We start from the raw sequence: 21,240 nt of genomic DNA on the forward strand, positions 1-21,240 counted from the left end.
TCCTACATCCATCCCTGTCTAAGTGAGTCAGTCACGGCCAAAAGTGCAGTGTCTGCGCTAAAACATGGGCAGAACCCTAATTGTGAGGGATCCAGGATATTGTTTGTTTCAAGATAAGACACCAGCTGCCCATTTATTAGGCCTTCCAAGTGCTTACCCAGAAGAGGTAGCAGGGAGATTGGACAATAGTTGCTGAGTGCTTGAGGGTCCAGTGTGGCTTTTTTCAATATGGGCCGTACACATGCTTCCTTCCACGCTATATGGATAGCTCCCGTTTTCATACAGCAGTTGGACATTCTTTGAATCAAGGGGGCGCAACAAGTGGCTAGAAGAGCCATCGTTTTGGGACAGCATGGATCATGAGGTGAGCCGGATTTAGCTGTGGCCAGGGAGTTTTATACTTCCTCTAGAGTAGCAGGCTGAAAACAGTCCAAAGTACTGCAGGTTATTTTTTCTTGCTCTCCTGTCCTAGTGATGGTCTCAGAGTCCTGCAGAGGAGCAGCTGGAAATTTTGCATAGATATTGGATAGCTTTGCCTGAAAGTAGGCAGCCAATGAATCGCAAAACTCCTGAGATTCCTCTGGAGATTGAATGTATACTTGCAGGGAGGTAAAGTCCTGTACTATGCTGAAAAGGGCTTTTGAGGAGTTACTGGCTTGTTCTATCCAATTAATAATAAAAGTTTGCCTGGCAGTTTTGATGTTCTGGTGGTACTGGGACAGAGCCCGTTTCTAAAGCTCCCATCTTGAGAGTCTTTTCTTCTCTGCCAGAGTCTCTCTAGAGTTTTACATTTGATCTTTTCTACTTTTAAGTCTGGCGTATCCCATGGGGCTGATGGTCGCCGTTGTAAGAGGCAGTGATTTTTAAAAGGAATCGTTACATCTAGCGCCATTGTGAAGGCTGAGTTGAAGCATTCCAGCAATTCAGATAGCTCAGGATTGCTGTCTGGTAGCTTGGGGTGGAAGGAGTCACTGAAGGAGTAAAAATGTAGTTTATGCCAAGGTCTGCGCGCTTGCGGTCATCGCCCTTTGTTCACAATGGGGTCTAAAGGATGTGGGGTTGGAGAGTGAACGTGATTATAGAATGATCCGTCCATGCTAGAGGGAGTGGGGGTTTACAGGCCAACTGGTCTATGTTGGAGAAGATTACATTCAGGGAGTGACCGGCCAAGTGTGTTGGGCCTTTTACTCTTTGAGTGAGCCCTAATAACTCTAGGTTAGATAGGAGTGTATTTACTTTGGGGTTAGTGTGTTCTTCCCCATGAAAGTTGAAATCGCCTAGCAGGAGAAATTTATTGGATGCTAGGACATGCATGGCTATTTGTTCTGTCAGCAGAACACTGAAATTCGTCTTAGATCCTGGTGGGCGAAAGATCAGTGCTCTGTTCCAGCTATCTGTTGAGGATAAGTTTAACTTAAAGATCCCTAATTCCATAGAGCTGTTGCTTATGGTTGAGATCCAATTCATCTTGAAGCACAACTTACTTAACTTTGGTAACAATATTTCTGTAAGAAACATTAGTTAGTTATAGATTCCTTACCTTAGCATTACTTCCTGGCGTCAGACTGTATCTGGAAGGTTTTTTCGAAAAGATTTATTTCTGAGCGTCGGAAGTTGGCGTCGGTCGGCTCCGCGTCAGTCGTCGTGGTCGCTGGGATGACGTTGCATCAGCTACTTAGATGCCGCCCCGTGAGCAGACGTCAGTTCTGTACACGACTTTCCGTGCCAGAAACGCAGAGCCATGCAAGACACTGACCATTGGTGCAAAAAACTAGGACCCTGAAAGGATATCCTTAACCCTAGAAATCAGTTTGCAGGACTGGATGGATGGGTGGGGCAGTAAGGAATCCATAACTAACAAATGTTTCTTACAGCTATATCGTTACCGAAGGTAAGTAACTTGTGCATCTGAAAGAAACACTTTAGTTATAGAGTCCTTACCTTAAAATAAATACCCCAGCAATACCAATCCCGGTGGTGGGTCTGCTAACCAAGTTCACACCAGAAAGTTCTGGAGAACAGAACAGCCAAACAAGCGATCTCTCTAGACTTGGCCGTCCAGGCAGTAGTGTTTGGTAAACGTGTGCAGCAATGCCCACGTGGCTGCCTGACAGATGTCATTCAGAGGCACTCCCCTTCCCAAGGCAGTAGTGACTGCTGTCGCCCTGATGGAGTGAGCGCGTAACCCGACCGAAGGCTCCTTTTTAGCCAGAGAGTAACAAGCCTTAATACACAACACAACCAGTCGAGAAATGGTGTGTTTGTGTACGGCCCGACCCTTCTTTGCACCCACGTAACCAACAAAAAGTTGATTGTCTCCCCGGAACGGTTTTGTGCGATCCAGAGAGAAGGAGAGCGCACATTTTGGGTCCAGACGGTGGAGCCTCTCTTCTTCCTTTGAAAAATGCGGAAAGAAGGTGGGCAAAGTAATGGTCTGCCCGATGTGAAAGGCAGTGACCACCTTAGGAAGGAAGGATGGACGGGTCCGGAGAACAACCTTGTCCGGATGAACAGATAGGAAAGGAGGTGTTGAAGAAAGAACCTGGAGATCACTCATTCTTCTAGCAGAGGTGGTGGCTACCAGGAAAGCAGTTTTGAGAGTCAGAAGGCGTAAAGGATAGTTATGCAGTGGCTCAAAGGGAGCACACATAAGATAGGTTAGCACAAGGTTCAAGTCCCACTGAGGCATAACGAAGGGAGTTGGAGGAAACAGCTGCGTTAAGCCTTTGAGGAAACGGTTAACTACAGGGGACTTGAAAAGAGAAGGCTGATCTGGCAACCGAAGGAAGCTGAGATGGCTGAAACACGGCACTTGATAGTGCCCAGAGCAGAGCCCTGCCGGCCAATGAGAAGAAACAATAGTACTTCAGAAAGAAGAGCAGAAAGAGGATCCACAGCCTTTGCTGTGCACCATGCCACAAATTGGTTCCACCTACAGGCGTACACCGTCTGAGTGGAGGGACGCCTGGCTGCCAAGATTACATCACAGACTTCGGGAGGCAGGTCGAAACACGTTAACTGTCACCGCTCAATCTCCACGCAAGGAGGTGGAGCCTGGACAGGTTCGGGTGGAGGACCCTCCCCTGTTGCTGCAACAGAAGATACTCCCGAAGAGGCAGCCTAATCAGAGGATCGATGGCCATGTTGAGTAGCTTGGGATACCAGACTCTTTGCAAACAATCCAGAGCCACAAGAATGACTTGGGCCGGTCGCGCCTGATCTTCAGCACCATGGGCAGAAGTAGTATATACGGGAAAGCGTACAATAGACCACAACTCCACTTGCGACGAAACGGGTCGCCAAGCGAGTGCCGCCTTGGAAATTCCAACGTGCAGAATCACTGACATTGCGCGTTCTGTTCAATGGTGAATAGATCTAACCAAGGCTCTCCCCACTTTTGAAAGAGACCTTGCACCACCTCAGAGTGAAGTCGCCAATTGTGATCCATCATGCACCTGCGGCTGAGTTAGTCGGCCCTGGCGTTCAAAGAACCGGCCAGGTGTTGAAACATCAAGGAAATGCCTTTATGTTCCAGCCATGTCCAGAGGCGGAGGGCCTCCTGACATAGGTTCCACAACCCCACCCTGTCCTGTTTGTTGCAATACCACATGGCGGTGGTGTTGCCCGTGAACACCTGCACTACTCTTCCCCGGACAGAGGAAAGGAATGCCTTCAGTGTAAGACGGATCGCCCAGAGCTCCAGAAGGTTGATGTGGAGCTCGGACTCCGCTGGAGACCAGAGGCCTCTGATCTCTGCCTCTCCCATGTAGCCGCCCCATCCCAGAAGGGAGGCATCAGTCACCACAGTGTTGTCTGGTTGGGGAAGGGAGAGGGATCAGCTGTTGAGCCAATCCTGGTTCGTAAGCCACCACTGCAGTTGTTGAGCAGTGCCCTCCGAGTTCTGAATGCAATCGGACAGATTCCCCTGATGCTGCGCCCACTGGAACTTCATGTCCCACTGCAAAGCCCGCATACGCCATCTGGCATGATCGATCAGCAGGATACAGGAGGCCATGAGGCCCAGCAGCCTCAGGGTCATTCTGACCGAAACCCGAACAGAGGCTGAAAGATCGGAATCATAGCCCGAATATCCCGGATTTGCCGTTAGGAGGATAGACCAGAAACTGCGTTGTGTCCAGAACCGCTCCGATGAAGAGGAGCTTCAGAGAAGGAATCAGGTGCGACTTCAGCACATTGATGGAGAACTCCAGCATATGCAGGAGGTCAGCCGTAGTCTGGAGGTGGGAGATGACAGCCTGGGGCGAGCCTGCCTTCAAAGGCCAGTCGTCGAGATTTGGGAAGACAAACCCCTGACCTGCACAGATGAGCTGCGACCACCTCCATCACTTTCGTGAACACCCAAGGGGCGCTGTTAAGGCCAAAGGTAAACTGAAGTGCTCATGGCCTACCATGAACCGCAGGTAATGCCGTAGGGCCGGCAGGACGGGGATGTGAAAGTAAGCGTCCTGCAAGCCCAACTCTACCATCCAGTCTTGCGGGTCAAGGGCAGACGAGACCTGAAAAAACAATTTGAACTTCGCCTTCTGGAGGAAGCGATTGACATCCTGAGTTCCAAGATAGGCGCAGGCCCTTGTCCTTTTTGAGAAGCAGAAAGTAGTGGGAGTAACAACTACGACCTACTTCTGAGACAGGAACGCGCTCGATGGGTCCCTTGGCCAAGAGAGCAGCAACTTCCTGCTGGAGAAGGGCCAGGTGATCTTCCGACATGCGGTAGGATCGCAGTGGCATAGCTGGAGGGGTAGTTTTGAAGGGGGCGGGGGAGGGGGGGTTGTAGACTTTAGGACTATTTGCAAAACCCACTTGTCCGAAGTGATGGTGCACCAGTGGGGGAGGTGATGGCAAATTCTGCTGCCCACTGGCGTTTGATGGGCCTGAAAGGACGGACTAGGATGGTTTGGAAACTACTGCAGAGTGGGAGTTGGGGGACTGGCCTGCCCACTGGCCCCCGGAACCTTGCCGGTTGTTTCCAAGTCCCCAGCCAGGCAAAGACTGGGTAACTTGCTGCGGCCTGTTGCCCTGGGTGGAACATGGTGGGGGAACCCTTTCCGTAGCCACGAAATGGGTGAAAAGCGGACTGCACCAGATGGGAGGAGAGGCCCAAGGACTTGGCCGTAGCCCGTGAGTCCTTGAAGTGCTCTAGGGTGTTGTCTGCTTTGTCGCCAAAAAGGCGTCGGCCATCAAAGGGCATGTCCATCAGAGTGTTCTGGACATCCCCTGAAAAGCCAGTGGACCTCATCCAGGTGTGTCAGCAAAGCGCTACCGATGTTGAAATGGTCATGCCTAGAGAGTCGGCGGTGTCCAGCCCACAACGGAACTTAGCTGCATCTCTCCCGGCGGCGACAGCCTGGGAGAGCATTGCCCGGGCCTCCTCCGGACACTGAGGCAACACATGCACCACTGTATCCCACACAGAGTGCAAATAACGGCCCAAGAGACATGCAATGTTTACGGAGCGCAGTCCTAAGCTGGCGAAGAGAAGATTATCTTACCAAGGTGGTCCAGCTCCGTTCAAATAGCACAAGCTGTGACGGACCAGAAAGCCTGAGGCACAGAGTCCCAGAGCGGTTAACTAGAGGCTTAACCGGCCAATGCCAGTGACTCAGAGCTATACATACACACAGTATTTAAGATAAAAGGCTGCCTCTTGCTCCAATACATGTACTCCCAGCTCGGACCATGATTTAATTTGCAATTATCGTTATCAGGCCGATCAATGAATTCCTTATTTTTTTAATCTTATGGCGACTTGACAGCCAGTACAATTTTTTGACCGGGAACGCAGCCTGGTTTTTAAATGAAAAAGTCAGATCCGTGTGTCTGGAGCCTGGACAACAATAAAAGGAGCCTCTATCAATAGTACTCATTCTGTATTTACATCAAGTACTACAGACTAAACTTTCTAATAATAGATTTCTAGTACCATAGCACTGTGACAAACAAATGTAAAAATGTAAAATTAATGCAACAGGACCTACGATTGCTGCCTTACAGGGTTTTCAAACTGTACTATTCTCATGAATGTAATAAATATGAGATAACATAACAATTTGCTTAGTTTAGTATTTGTTTTTACTCGCGTTATGATAAATTTTTTAAATAACTATGCTTTTTAGAAAAGTATATTTGGGAAAATAACTATTTTGTTGGTAAATAGACTTTTAAAAGCAATTTCATTGGAACTATGTAGTAAAATAATTATTAGTAGTTTGTTAATATACACAACATCCAGTCAACAACAATGAATAGAAGTTTACAATCAAAGTGATGGATTACCTCTCTGTTAAGTACACATTTTCTTCGATGAGGTCAAAGTAAGAGGGCATTTTTCCTTGCTTAGAACTATCCTTCCAGTGCTGTGGGTCCCTAAATTCATCCATGACACACAGGGTGCCCACAAACCTCTGCCTGGCGAGTGAAGGCTCTAGTTTATCAGCTATTAATTTCTTTCCCTCTGCAGAGTCACCATCACTTTCCAAGTCACTCTCAGGATCTTGCCGACGCTTCTTTGGGGGGCCTCTTTCTTTTGTATCATTCTTGTCCACCACCTTCCCAATATTTTCTTTAGTTGCACTCCTAACAACTGGAGCTTTCATTGAATTGCTGCTTATTTCGTGGGCTTGAACTGAGCCTTTTTCTTTGATATCATCAGAATGAGGATGCGGAAGTTGGCTAGGGTGCTTCCGATTGCTGTCATCGTCCCAGTTAGAGTCATCATCTTCATCGTCCTCGTCCTCATCATCATAATAATCTGTCAAAGAGTCTGGCATCGCCCCCTGAACTTTATCATAACCAGCATCTGATAATTGGTCATGTGATTTTGAGTCCCAAAAGCGATTACCCTTCAAATGTTGGCATGAATTTTCAACGCGTGCAGAGGCTGTCTGTCCATCACAATCGGAGTATGCAGTATAGCTACTGTCTGGTGGCTGATATGTACTGCTTGGCTTTTCTGGTTGGGAGAAATCCCAACCCAGGGTTCCCAAGTCCTCTGCTGGATTAAATCGGTCAGCAGCAGAGTGGTCTGGCCCTGTGTCCAGTACACTTGCACTATCCACCTTTTCAGACCCACTGTCTAGTCTCAGAGTAGAACTTGGGTGCTGCTGTTGATGAGATTCATCTGGGGTCTTTTTGAGAATTTTGGAAGGACTAATTGGAACATCTTCGTTTTTTTGGCCCACAGATCCAATTAAGACTGGTGACTTTTTTTCTCCTATCTCATGGCACATTATGGATTTGCCACTGATATCTACAGCTTGCTCACTTTGGCTTGTACTGTCCACTCCATCACTTTGGGGATACAGACTACTTGGCTTATGACTCTCCTGCATTTCACTGGGCTCAGCAGAATTCTTGACTAAGCTCTTGTCTAAATCAGTTGATGGAGGGGAATCTGGTTTTTCACTTTGGGCATCTTTATTATGCTCAGGCTCTTCTTCACAGGAGATTTTACTGGTTTCAGGTATGGCAACTTCAACGTCTGTTTGATCACTAGCCATCTGACTCGAATGGCTCTCCGGCAGAGAGGGGCAGATACTAGTATCGTCAACAGTTACAGTAGAATTCTTTGGAATAACAACAACAGAGTGGAGGCGATTCATTGGAACACTGTCATCAGAATCTGAATCCTCTGAATTGCTATTATTGCTTCCAGGTTCACTTACACTTTCTGCAGAATCTGAATAGTACGCAACAATTGCAGAAATGGGCTGTGATACTTTTCCACCGTCATCAAGCTTCTGTGTGGGTGGCAAAGATTTTGTTACTTCTGATGGTCCGAAAACACTAGAAGGATGCAGAGGTTTTGGGACAGCTGGCACTTCAGTTGGTACCTCTTCCACTTCATTTCTGAACTTGATTTGCCTGTCCACTCTTGTACCATCTATAGCACTTACATTTTCAGCCACTGTTTCTTCCTTTGGCTGATCATTCACAGGATCTCCTGTTACCAACAGGTGTTTCACTTCTTCCACATGCATGTTTGCTACATTTAAGCCAGATTTAGTTTCCAAGACATCCAGCTCATCATGTTCTAATTCAAGCTTTAAATGCTCTACGCATTCTGAGGTATTTGCCTCAATTTCTGCCTCCGGGTTAGAGGAAACAATGTTTTCTGTTTTACATTTAAGTTCATGTTGTAACACTTTTACTAAAGAATTTTGTTCTGCAACTGCCCTGTTTATGGTGCTGTTGGAAACAGCAAAACGTAAGTCTGCAGCAGCATCACTATCATTTCTTTCATTAGATGCCTCATTTAAACAAGTCAGATACTCTGCGTTTTTTACATTGGTTACAATGGACCCTGGTACTTGTTCATTCTCTGCAAAAGAAGCACAAATAGTCTCCGTCTCAATGTTTACACAAGATGTACCTGACTCTATGACCACAGCACTACCACATATTGGCCCAGTTTCAAACGTTATTAAGGTTTCACAAGATTCATCTGTGTCGATGTCCATATCACTTCCACAAGTTGCCTCGGTGTCTATGTCCATATCAGTCCCACAAGTTGGATCTGTGGGGTCATAGGTGTCAGAGAAGTCATTTGACAATTTTGCTGGAGGGGATGCAGAATCAGAATTTTGGGACAGGGGTGCATCATTAGTTTCGTCAAAAGAAATGTGCAAATCCTCAGATCCTTTATACAGCTTACCTTTGCAATCATCAAGTTTTGTAAAAGAACATTCTACTATGCTTGAATCAGTCGAAACCGTCGATCTCGTTTCAATCAAACTAGTACTCGCCTGAGTGGACTTTAGAAGCAACTCATCTGCAAACTGACATTTGTAGGCCTCCTTGAGTCCATTGAAAGGCACTGTAACCCTATCACTATTTTGGATCAATGAAATTTCATCTGCTTTATTAAAAGAGGATTGGATAACATATTTTGGTTCAGTTGCATTGAAGAGTGCCAAAGTATCTGCTCTCCCCTCAGGGGACTTAATTACATCACTTTCTCTGGAAAGCAAGTCTTTTAATTCATTACAGTCAGTATTAAATAAGTTTGTCACTAGCTTCACAGTTCCTTTGCTACCCTTCTCTTCTTGCTCCTCTTTCTGCGGTGTTGCAGAGTCCTCTGTAGACCTAGTAATCACTGATTCATAAGAATGATTTGACTGGGAACATGGAGAAATGTTTCTGGGTGTGTTTGTCATAGCCAAATGCTGGTCAGTTTTCAAACTCTGAGCTGTGCCTAGATCCACTGAAGTAAATGATGGTACTGTGTCTTCCTCTGATGATTCAGAGTAGGGAAATAATTTTTCAAGTTTAGGGGAAATCCTTTTCGAAGGAATGGGCTTAGGAGTCGAGTGGTCACTGCTGTCAAATTTAGAATAAGAAGTCCTACTTCTAGATGAAACATTCTTTAAAGGAGAGCTCTTTTTTGGAGTCTCCATTTCTAAAGTCCTTTTGGAGTCTCTTTCTGATCTTAAGGAGGGCTTTTCTTTTTTCTCAACATCAGTATGAGAGGAAGAGGATTGGGATTTACTATCCCGGTCAGATTTTGAATGAGATGAAGTCCGGGACTCTCTATAATGTGAGGAGCGAGATGGACGTTTTGAGTCGCTAGCCTTGGAATGGGTTCTGCGGTAATCTTCTTCTGAATCTGAGCTATCTTTAGTCTTACTGTCTCCATGAGAACGAGAATATCGAGACCTCTCTCTATATGGGGAGTTCCTATGGTGCCTTCTTTCAGACTCATATCGATGCGACCGGTCTGATCTTGAATAGGATGAACTTGTTTTAGAAGATCTGTCAGATCTAGATCTGGAGTGAGATCTACTACGTCTCCTATCCCGGTCTCGATCTCTATCTGACTTTGACCGTGAAGAAGTGTGCCTAGATTCACGCTCAGATTTTGTATAACTAGAATGTTTCTCATCCTTTTCAGATTTCGTTCGTGATGAATATTTGCCTGCATCATCACTTCTGAGAGACATTGTTCTTGTTTTATTCTCCTTCTCCCCACTTGCTGAACATTTTAGTTCATATGACCTATGACTTGAAGAAGTCTGTACTGAGTCACCATCTGATTCGGAACCAGGTACAGCACCTTCCTGATGAGATTTTACCTTTGAACTCTGTTTTTCAGGGTATGGACTAGGAGAAACAATTGTCGAAGAATGCAAAGGTTCCACCTCCATCCCAATATGGGAATCTTTCTTCGGTGGTGAAACAGACATTTGCAGTGGGACGTTTTTCAATTTAAATGACTCTAATATCTTAGCTACTGAATCCTCTACAATCTGAACATCAACAGAGTTATCAACTACCGTGGTCAGTATCTCTTTTACACTTGCCACATTTACTTCTGATAACAATGGGACAGACGTTATAGCTCTATCTGCAGTTCCTGGCATAGGTGATCCAGTAGGTGGGAGTTTCGATGTGGCATCTGTGGTCTGTGACAGTGCTGAATTTCTTGTTTGACTTGGTGGTGTGGTTACAACTGCTAGTGCTGATGAGGTTACTGATGACGTTCGATCCGGGGTTACTAATGTAGATGTTGGTGATGTGCTTAAAGTATATGTTGTTGGAGCGGCTAAAGTTTTTGTTGGAGATTTCAGTGCTTTTGCTATGATAGGTGCTGCTTTTGTTGGGGAGGTCTGTGCAATTGCTGGTGGTGTAGCTGGTGAAACAGTGGGTAGTTTTAGTAAAGTAGGAGGGGGTGAAGTTGGAGCTCCCACTGTTGGGGATACCGGCACAGCAACTTTTGGCTGCAATAAGTCAGGTGAAAGTGGAGATTCTGCCTCAGTTGGATTAGGTGGGACATTGAGAAGGTGTTTCTTAAAATGGATCTTGCCCAAGTCCAGCTTTAGTTTTGGAGGTGGATCTTCAGTGGCACCAGTAGATTCTGCAAAGTCCAATTTTAATTTTGCTATCTTTTCAGTTTGAGACCGTAGAGATGGATAGTTTTGAGAGTCTTGGGGAGCATCGCTGCCCAAAGCAGTCAGAAGCCTGTTAGGTAAAGTTTTCTTTGTCAAACTGAAGCTAAAAGACACTTTCTGCCTTCCTTGATCTTCTAGATTGACCTTTGCTTTCGTTCCCTTTGGTAAGAAGCGACTGGATGAAACGCCCTTAAACTGCGTTTTGATGAATCCTCCTTTCTGGCCGTTTTCATTTTTTCCCTTTAACAAGAAAGAAAAACAAGGAGTGATTTACAATCAACTGATTTAAATGTTAATAGTCAAACTATCGCAGAGCATACTTTCTAAACATACATCTACAGCAAGTGATTCTAAAACAAATATTTAGAATTATAAAGAGTGTGAGAATGTCTGAGAGGATGTGTGAGACTGAGCATGTTTAAACAAACAAAATTATAAATTCATTCATAGCCATTTCCAAAGGGCTGGGGTACTAAAATGAGAAGGCAAAATGTTCCATGGACATACAAGAAAGGAGCTTGAAATGCTTGAGCATGGAATGTTGGGTGATAAAAGTTTCTCAGTTGATCATTGGTTTTATTTTGTAACAAAAGAACTTTAAAAAAAATACAAATCCAGTTCATTCACTTGGTTGTGGAAGACAGGATCTGGATGGAATCGGGTTCAGAGGGTTAACGCCATAACACAATTCTCTTTTATGTGGTGGTTTAACAGGCGTCTGCGAGAATAACAGTTTAGACTACAGACTGGGCCATACAGGTCAGTCACTCTTAAACTCCGGAATTTCTCCTACGAGCTGAAGTATAGTGAGCTGCTTTCGGAGCAGGCTAGCGGCTATGACCCAGCCACCCAACTTCCCCCCCTTTCCACAACGTGAGCCTGTTTTGAACAATCTTCGCATGGCAGATTTTGGTTCATAATCAGTCCCTGCTGACAGTCAGAGTTGATAAGCCTTACAGCCTACAGGTTTCCAACAAATTTGCACTGAAAATGTTGCTTGTAGTAGCATTGTATTTTAATGTACATCAATTATCATATCATTTATTTTCTACATGAAGCACCAGATACTCCCTTTTCCACGCAGCCCTTAATATGCTCAACATTGCAGTCAACCAACCACCTAAACGTTTGTGATACAAATCCTGATATTTCAAAAACCTATCATCTAAAGAACAGTCTGTGTATGAAGTGCAAATTAGGTACGTGCACAGGAAAAAAATAGGTTTTATTTTATTTATAGCACGGTGACTAACGCTGGTCTACAATGTCCACAAAGGTTTCAGAAGAAATGCGTTACTTACCTGTAACAGCAGTTATCCAGTATTGGTATCTTTCATAGATTCACATGCCTGAATCATTCCCCGTCGTCGGGGTAGGAGTCCCCGGTAAATAACAATAGTAATGTCACATAGACATATACTTAGTACTAGGCCAGAGGCCTCACATTAGTAGCCTATCTAGGTCCTTATGTAAAAAGGACCAAACTTTGGCCAGGAGCCAATCAGCTATCATCACCCTTCTCACCTTCCTGGAAGGAGCCCTAGTCCCTCAGATTTTCGTAAGCACAGTGCTAAGTAGTACCTACTGAGAGGGAGAAGGTGAGCCCTTCCAGGGGAGGCGGGTGGGTTGCATGTGAATCTATGAAAGATACCAATACTGGATAACTGCTGTTACAGGTAAGTAACGCATTTCTTATCCAGTATTATGGGTATCTTTCATAGATTCACATGCCTGAATCAGAATAGCAAGCAATAATGAGCACATTTCGCATAATACATTCGTAAAGACATAGTAAACTTATCATAAGTTGATACACAGTGTACATGATACTCACAACCTGATAAGAAATGTGCGATAAATTACCTGGAAGGTGGAATGATAGGAAGAAGGCTCACCACTAATGAAATAGATGACGTAGGACAGCCTGCCCCACTGCTGCATCCTTCATAAGTTCAGAGTCCAAGCAGTAGTGCTTGGTGAACGTATGTGGTGTCTTCCATGTCGCCGCTCTGCAAATGTCGACAATGGATACCCCAGAAAAGAGCGCCATGGAGGTGGAAACCGCTCTAGTGGAGTGTGCTCGTACTTTTGAAGGCAGAGGGTGGCCCGCCTGTTGGTGACAGAAGGCGATGGCCGCTGAAATCCATCTGGAAATGCTCTGTTTTGTTAAAGCTAAGCCTTTCCTGGGTCTGCTAAATGCAACAAACAATTGGTTGGACTTTCGAAATTGCTCCGTCCTGTGAAGGTAAAATTTGAGACATCGTTTGAGGTCCAATGAGTGAAGAGATCTTTCAGCCGCAGATGATGGATTCGGGAAGAAAGATCGTAGGACAATAGGTTCGTTGAGATGGAAAGAGGACCGAACCTTCGGTATAAACTTAGGGTTAGTCCGTAGAATGACCCTGTCGTTCTTGAACTGGATGAAGGGGTCTTGCACAGAAAAAGCCTGTAGTTCACTCACTCTCCTTGCTGACGTGAGCGCCAGCAATAGAGCTGTTTTCCATGACAAATATTTTAGATCTGCTCTGTGGATCGGCTCAAACGGGTGTTTCATTAGTTGAGCTAGTACCACATTTAGTTGCCATGTAGGTGGAGGTGCTCTAACTGGAGGGAAAGATCTGAATAATCCCTTCAGAAACTGTTTGATTAGTCTGTTGGTCCATAGTGAAGCTCCACACGAAGATCATCTGAACCTGGATATGGCCGCCAGGTGGACCTTTATTGAAGCGTGTGCCAGTCCAGAATTGGCTAAGTGGAGCAAGTAGGGCAGAATTTGTGCTGGAGTAGAAGTGAACGGATGTAAATTCTGAGCTCTACACCACAAACAGAACCTTTTCCACTTGAGGGAATACGTCTTATTAGTACTTTCAGCCCGAGCCCGGGCTAAGACGACCCTGCAGTCCTGTGGAATATCTAAATCCTGGAACTCTCTGAACTCAGGAGCCAAGCTGATAATTTTAGAGATGTTGGATCCGGATGCTGGACTTGTCCCTGGTTCATTGTGAGGAGATGTGGGCATGTCCTGAATAGAATTGGAGGTTCCAGCGATAGAAGGTGTAGCTCTGTATACCAGTGTTGGCGCGGCCACGCTGAGGCTATCAGGATCATGGTACAACTCTCTGCTTTCAGTTTCCGGAGAACCCTGGGGATCAGGGGAAACGGCGGAAAAGCGTAAGCAAAGACGTTGCACCATGTCATCGAAAAGGCATTCCCTAGGGACCTTTTCTGGGGAAGCCAGCTTGCGTAATGTTGGTATTTCGCATTCACTTCCGTCGCAAAGAGATCCAGGTGAGGCTTGCCCCAACGGGAGAACACCGAGTCGAGCGTCTGCTGGTCGAGCTCCCACTCGTGGCAAAGTGAACGCTGCCTGCTTAGCGAGTCTGCCAGGGTGTTGTCTACTCCTGGGACATACTGTGCCCACAGAGAAATGTCGTGTTGTACCAGCCAGATCCAAATTTGCTGAGATTCTCGAGACAACGTCCTGGATCGAGTACCCCCCTGCTTGTTCAGGTAGTGCATTGTGGTGGTGTTGTCCGTCCTCACAAGCACTGGGGAGTTCCTGATTCGGGGCAGAAATGCTCGAAGTGCCAAGCGCACTGCTCTCAACTCTAGCAGATTGATGTGGAGTTGTTTTTCTGCCACTGACCGTGTACTTGCAGTTCCTGCAGGAACGCCCCCCATCCTTCCAGTGAAGCGTCTGTGGTTATCACATGAGGAGAGACTGGGAGGAGAAAAGGGAGACCCTTGTTTAAGTTGTCGCCCAGAAGCCACCATCTCAGAGCTTTCTTCATGATCTGAGTGATCCTGATCCAGTCGTCGAAAGACCCTGTAGATTGGATCCACTGATTTGTTAAGGCTTCCTGTAGAGGCCGCATGTGTAGGCGACAGTGAGGAATGAGAAAAATGTTGGAAGACATCATTCCTAGCAACGACTTGAATAGTTGAACTTTGACTCTCTGTTTGGCCTGAATGTGGACAGCCAGGGCCTTCAGCTTGACCTGACGTTCTCTGGAAGGGAAGGCTTTCTCTTGTTGTGTATCCAACGTTGCTCCCAGGAAATTGAGACGTTGTGACGGTTGGAGAGTTGACTTTTCCTGGTTGAGTGTTAGGCCCAGATTTTTGAATAGATGAAGGCAGGCCGAAGAGGACTTGGCTACGCCTGTCCGAGTCGGAGCTTTGATGAGCCAGTCGTCTAGGTAGGGAAAGACTTGGTGATGATGCTGGCGAAGGTATGCCGCTACCGGTGACAGACACTTCGTGAAGATGCGTGGAGCTGACTTCAGGCCGAATGGTAAAACTCTGAACTGGTAGTGCCTGCCTGCCACTGCAAACCTCAGAAATTGTCGATGACTCTTGTGAATGAGGACATGAAAATAGGCATCCTGGAGGTCTAAGGATACCATATAGTCTTTTGGATTGAGTAGGTGTAATACCTCCTGAAGGGTAACCATACGGAAGGACTGCTTCTTGAGGTATATATTTAGGTTTCTCAGATCCAGTATTGGTCTCCATTGCTTCTTCTCCTTTTTTCTGACCAGGAAGAATCGGGAATAGAATCCTCTCCCCTTCTGACCTCGAGGAACTCTCTCCACTGCTCTTTTCTGGAGCATTAGAGAGAGCTCCTGTTGAAGTAGTTGTATATTCTTGTGCTGCATAGGACATGGTGGGTTCGGAGGAGGATGTTCCACAAACTCCAAAGTGTGTCCGAAGCGAACTAACTGCAGCACCCAACGATCTGTTGTAATTTGCTTCCAATTGTGAAGGAAGTTGGTAATTTTTCCTCCAACTGCGAATTGTGGAGAAGAGGTGGAGGCATGCTGGAGAAAGCAGTCATTGGCGTCTGTAATTATCTTTCTTTCCTCCTTTCCCTCGAAAGGACGACTTGTTGTAGGAAGCTCGTCCTTGTTGCTGTCTCTGCTGATATTGAGGCTTGTACTGCTGAGAAGAGTTATAAGCGGACTTGTAACCTTGATAGCTGCCTCGATTCTGTTGCCCTCTACCTCTGGATCCTCGAAAGGAATTAGTTTTGTATTGTAGGGTGCCTAGGGCTTTCGCCGTGTCGGTATCCTTCTTAATACCTTGCAGCATATCATCGATATGTTCACCGAAGAGCAGTTCTCCATCAAATGGCATGTCTAGAACTTTGGCTTGCACATCAGGCCGGAATGCTGTGGCTTTAAGCCAGCCCTGGCGTCTCAAAACCGCTGCTCCTGCCAGTTGACGAAATCCTGTGGAAGCGATATCTAAGGCCACATCGATCATTTCTGAGGCAGAGCGCTCGCCCTCCAGCAAAATTTTCTTAACCTCTTCTTTCTGGTCTTCTGGGATTGCCTCTAGATATGGGGCTATATCTGCCCATATCTGTCGATTGTAGCGACCTAGTAATGCCAGAGAATTTGCAGCCCTGACTGATAGGGCGGACATGGAAGAAAATCTTTTGCCAATGGCATCAAGTTTTCTCCCCTCTTTATCAGGAGGCGCTGTTATTGCAGCTGACGGGTTGCTTGACTTCTGCTGAGCGGCCTGTGATATAACTGAGTCCGGTTTAGTCTGGCCAGTTAAACATGCGGGCGCAGTGTCTGGGCCTTTGTACTTCCTTTCAAGTCTAGCCGGCACTGGAATGAGAGAGGAAGGATTTTTCATAATTTTAAGTCCTTGCTCCCATATATAATCGATTACTGGGATGGATCGAACAGACCTTTTGAAGGATTCCTTAAAATCATGGAGGAAACAGTCCTGCGTTTCCGAAGGTATTTGGATGTTGAATCTTGCAGCCGCTCTCCCTACTATATTATGGAATCCCCCTAAATCTTCAGGGGGTGAATCATCCTGTACTTGCTCTGTGGATGCCGGATCCAGGTTGGCGTTATCATCAGAATCCTCATCATGTATTTCACCTTCCTCATCTTGGACTTCATCATGTCTCATGTCTTCCTCATATTCATCCTCATCAGAAGAAATTTGAGGAGGCAATGTCACCTGCTCCTGATGCACAACCAGCGGAGGTGGTCGCTGGCGACGTTGAGGAGTTGGAGCTTCCTGCTGTGCTGGCACTCCTGAAGCAGGAGCAGAAGACGGAAATCTTTGCTTATAGTCTGAAATCAGAAACTGTAGGTCAGAGACAATTGACGCCGGAAGGCATACCATAGGTTGAACAGTGGTATGCTGTCGGACTTCTTCTTGAATTGTCATCTCTTCAAGATCTTCACAGTCTGAACTCTCATGAACCTTGATGTTAAGATGAGAGGGACTGGATGCTATGGGAAACATGTTCTCCACGTCAGGATCTTCTGCTTCTAGAAACTGCGTTGGCAGCAGTTGCTGGACTTTGCTAGGTGAAGTCATCTCTGGTGTCACCATGCATGATGACATCTTAAAATGGGTAAAGGAATACTTCAGTGATGGAGAGCCCTTCGATTGTAGATTCATTGTGGCGTCCGATGGAGCGTCTACAATTGTTGACATTTTATCATGCATTTTCATCGTCGACTGCATCGACGTCGATGATGTCCTCGTCGACGTCGACGACAATGCCCTCGACGGCGGCGTCGACACTGCAGAAGTCGACGACGGTGTCTTCGTCGACGGTGTCGACGTCGACGGTGTCTTCGTCGACGGTGGGATTTTCGTCGACGCTGGAAGCCTTGCCTTCGTCGACGATGAAGCAGACGTCGACGGGAGAGTCGTCGACGGTTTTGTGAGAGGAATAACAGAAGGTATTGACCTACCTATCGTCGACGACGTAGTAGCAGTTGAAGCCATGGAGAAAGTAGACGCCGTGGATGTCGAAATGGATACTGTCGACATCGTCACAGGCAGGCCAGAAGATACCACAGCAGGCTTTTTGAAGGCTGTCATCTGAAGAGAAGGCTTGACCTTAGGATGACCCTCCATGGACTTTGGCTTCTTGTGAGGAGGCACAGCAGACTGACCTGGAGATGTCTGTCGAGGCCTTTTAGGAGAGGAGTGGAAACTTCTGAAGGAACACTCACTCTCACCTGAGGAGACTTGGTCCTTGTCCTTCAGTCTCTGGAGCCACAGAAGCAGTCGCCCTTCCCTGTCTTTCAATGTCTTGACCGGGAGAGTGCGACAAATCTTACATTCCTTGGCAGAATGCTGAGGATAGAGGCAGTACAAACATTCTTCATGCTTGTCCTCTATGTGTAGCCTCATTTTACTACATGAGGCACATGGCCTAAAAAGTCCTTTTTTAGGAGTAGTAGACATATTAAATATCAATACTCCTTTTCCAACTGAACCTGAAGAATTAGTAGGCAAAAAACCAAAGATATAGGAAAAAACCTGAGCAGAGCTCAGTGGAGACTCCTCTGCACGACGTGCGGTAGAAAATCTGAGGGACTAGGGCTCCTTCCAGGAAGGTGAGAAGGGTGATGGTAGCGGATTGGCTCCTGGCCAAAGTTTGGTCCTTTTTACATAAGGACCTAGATAGGCTACTAATGTGAGGCCTCTGGCCTAGTACTAAGTATATGTCTATGTGACATTACTATTGTTATTTACCGGGGACTCCTACCCCGACGACGGGGAATGATTCAGGCATGTGAATCTATGAAAGATACCCATAATACTGGATAATTACTACAGACTATGTTAATGGTGTAATTTTAAATTCATTCAAGCACATGTATCTACTTTTTGAGACTATGCCACTTAACATTAAACAGAGTGTGCAAAGTTCAGAGGTTCACACTGCAGAGTTAAAGCAAATAAGCGTTATGACAATGGGAACTAATGCAGTGTAGTTACATTATAGTCAATGAGACGTGTGAAGTGACAGAAAGTCTATGAACGCTCACATCACCTCAAACCAGCACTGGCCCAGGGTAGGGGCTAGCCAGGCTCCACAATAGCCACTCTCTAAAGGAACTTCAAACCTTTTCTCCTCTTTATGGCTAGGTTTGGTGTCAATACTCCGAGCCTGCCCTGCTGCAGGGATGACCATGCTGCATTTAGAGGAGGTGCATGTTCTTGGCCTAGAACATTCAAGTCTGGGGACTAAAGCACCCTGGGGACTGACAGAAAAGTGGGTCACAAAAAGGGTGCCACTGTATTAAATAAAGTATACGAAAAAGTGATGGGAGGAATGCTTGAATTAATTTCAGCCATAGGTAATTACTCGGGCCACATGCCAGTCCATCGGAGGAAGCATGGTATGCAGAATAGCGATGGACTAAGATGCAGCCACAAGTAATTACCAGTGGCTGGGATTAATCAAGCATTCCAACAATCATGTTTTTGTAGACCTCAGTGTGACGTGCTGAGTGCAACAGGCCTGCCCAGATGTGGGTCATGTGCTCACTCTGCCACAGGAACCAACCTACACCTGAATGAAAAGCCCCAATCAGGGAGAAACAGGTCTTGGGATGCTTGTGTTTTGTTTAAGGGGTGACCTGGCAGTTAAGGATGGACTATTCCTATTGGAGTAGGGACAAGTCTGATTTACATATGGCTGGGTCCCACATGAGGTGGCAGGGTGTGCACAATAACAATGGATTAGGATGCAACCAGAGTAATTACCACTGGCTGTGATCAATTCTAGCATTCCACCCATCACTTTAATGTATACTTCAGTGTGATGTCGTAAGTGTGACGGGTATGCCCAGACGTAGGTCTCCGTGCTCACTTTACCACTGAAACCAAGATGCTCCGGACTGATGAGCAAATGATAACCTACCATCAAAGGCAAAAAATAATTCAGCAAAAACACTAGTGACTGAGCACATAATGATCAGAATTATGTGCCAAAAGACTGCACACCGCGCACATGGCCCCAAATCCTGTGGCCAAAAAGCAGCAGGGCCGACCACCTAAAAAGACAGAGAACTAGTCACTTATCTGCAACTCTCGCTCTCCAGTATCGGTATCTTTCTTACATTCACGTGTAGGAAAGTGGGTTGCAGTTAACCGCCCCCCAACACACTTTTTGCATGATTTTTTGATGCACTTTGACTGAGTGTGCGCTGGGTCAGTGCCAGTCAGTTCCCCCCACACAGTTTTTGCAAGATTTCTGATTCACTTTGACTGAGTGTGCGCTGGGTCCCTGCCAATCAGGTTACCAAGACCTGTGTTCTTTACTTAACCTGTACCATTGTTCCTACAATTGGCACAACTTTTGCCTACCTGCAAGTCCCTTGTAAGGGGGTACCAAGGGTGTCAGGGGCATGATAGGCAGAGAAAGATCTTTGAGGGATGAAGCATGTATTATGCCACCCCTTTGCCTCTTATCACAACCATGCAGCATTGTCATTGCAGCCTGCATGTTTTGGTGCTGCTAAAAGTGAAGTCAACATGGCACACATCCCTGTGCGCTGTGTCTACCAGTCACTGCCAAAGGCATAGGTAAATCGCCTTGAAGGCACGGTGCGCTACACCTCATGTGAGGGACTATAGGCACAAGCAGATAGGCCCCTATAATATCTAAGACCATTCTTAGATATACAAGTGCAGTAAAGCTATATAAGAGTATACGGTCTGGCAACTTGTTATTAATGGTTTCACAGCAGCATAATGGTTTTACTGAATCCTGGGATGTTTGTTATCAAACATCTCAGGGTAATAAACCTGCACCGATTCCAGTGTCAGATGTATTAACCCTTGCACTCAGGGGTCCTTTCTAGAGAAGACCCCCTAAACCAAACCAGCCTCTGGTGAGTTTCATGACTGGTAAACACCAGCCTGCCACCACAAGCCATGTTTCTGGACCCTTGAGGTGAGAGCCCTCAGTGCCCTTCATCTTGCTGATGGAGGGCATCCCCCAATCCGGGTTAGGGAATGTGCTTACTCCCCCACATGGGGTGAGCACACAAAGGGTGAAGTCACCCTAAGGTAAGTAGCCTATTGGCTACTACCTTGAGACCCCTAAAACGCCCCTAACTACAGTATATAAGGGGCATGCCTGAACCCAGGACGGTAGATTACTGCATGCAATCTACGAAGAAGGGAGAAAGTAGTCGCACAGCAGAGGAGACTGTAGAGAAGATCCAACTTGAGCCCAGCCCTAAGGGCAGTTTTGCAGTTTCTAGAGATCCTGTGCCAAAAGTCCGCTTGTCCTGTCGCCAGCAACCTCCAAAACTCCTGGGAGAACTGACAGCCTTCAACAAAGACCGGATCTCCTGCAAACAGCAGTTCTGTTCAAAACAAACTCCAAAGAAAGACTCAGAGCCTGCTGAGGACAAAGAGACTCGACGCCAGGATCCACCACTGCACCAGTCACCTACAGCCAGAGTCCAAGAGTGGCCCACCATTCCCAGCGAGGTGCCCCTGCGCTCCAGAGTCAAAGTCCACCGTGAGAGCCCCCGAGCCCCCATCCCCCCCCCCC

At 46.4% G+C, this 21,240-nt stretch overlaps 1 protein-coding gene across 2 annotated transcripts in view; it reads right to left on the minus strand.

Annotated features, from left to right (window-relative positions):
- Positions 1-21,240, minus strand: part of SETD2 (SET domain containing 2, histone lysine methyltransferase) — a 1,045,105-nt gene that overhangs the window by 800,068 nt on the left and 223,797 nt on the right. For both annotated transcript variants that reach the window (XM_086941119.1, XM_086941120.1), the window contains one exon: positions 6,295-11,144. In XM_086941119.1, the coding sequence (XP_086797245.1) occupies positions 6,295-11,144 (4,850 nt within the window). The remainder of the gene's footprint in view (positions 1-6,294; positions 11,145-21,240) is intronic.

The sequence above is a fragment of the Lissotriton vulgaris genome, chromosome 10 (assembly GCF_964263255.1).
Source record: "Lissotriton vulgaris chromosome 10, aLisVul1.2, whole genome shotgun sequence".
Classification (NCBI taxonomy): domain Eukaryota; kingdom Metazoa; phylum Chordata; class Amphibia; order Caudata; family Salamandridae; genus Lissotriton; species Lissotriton vulgaris.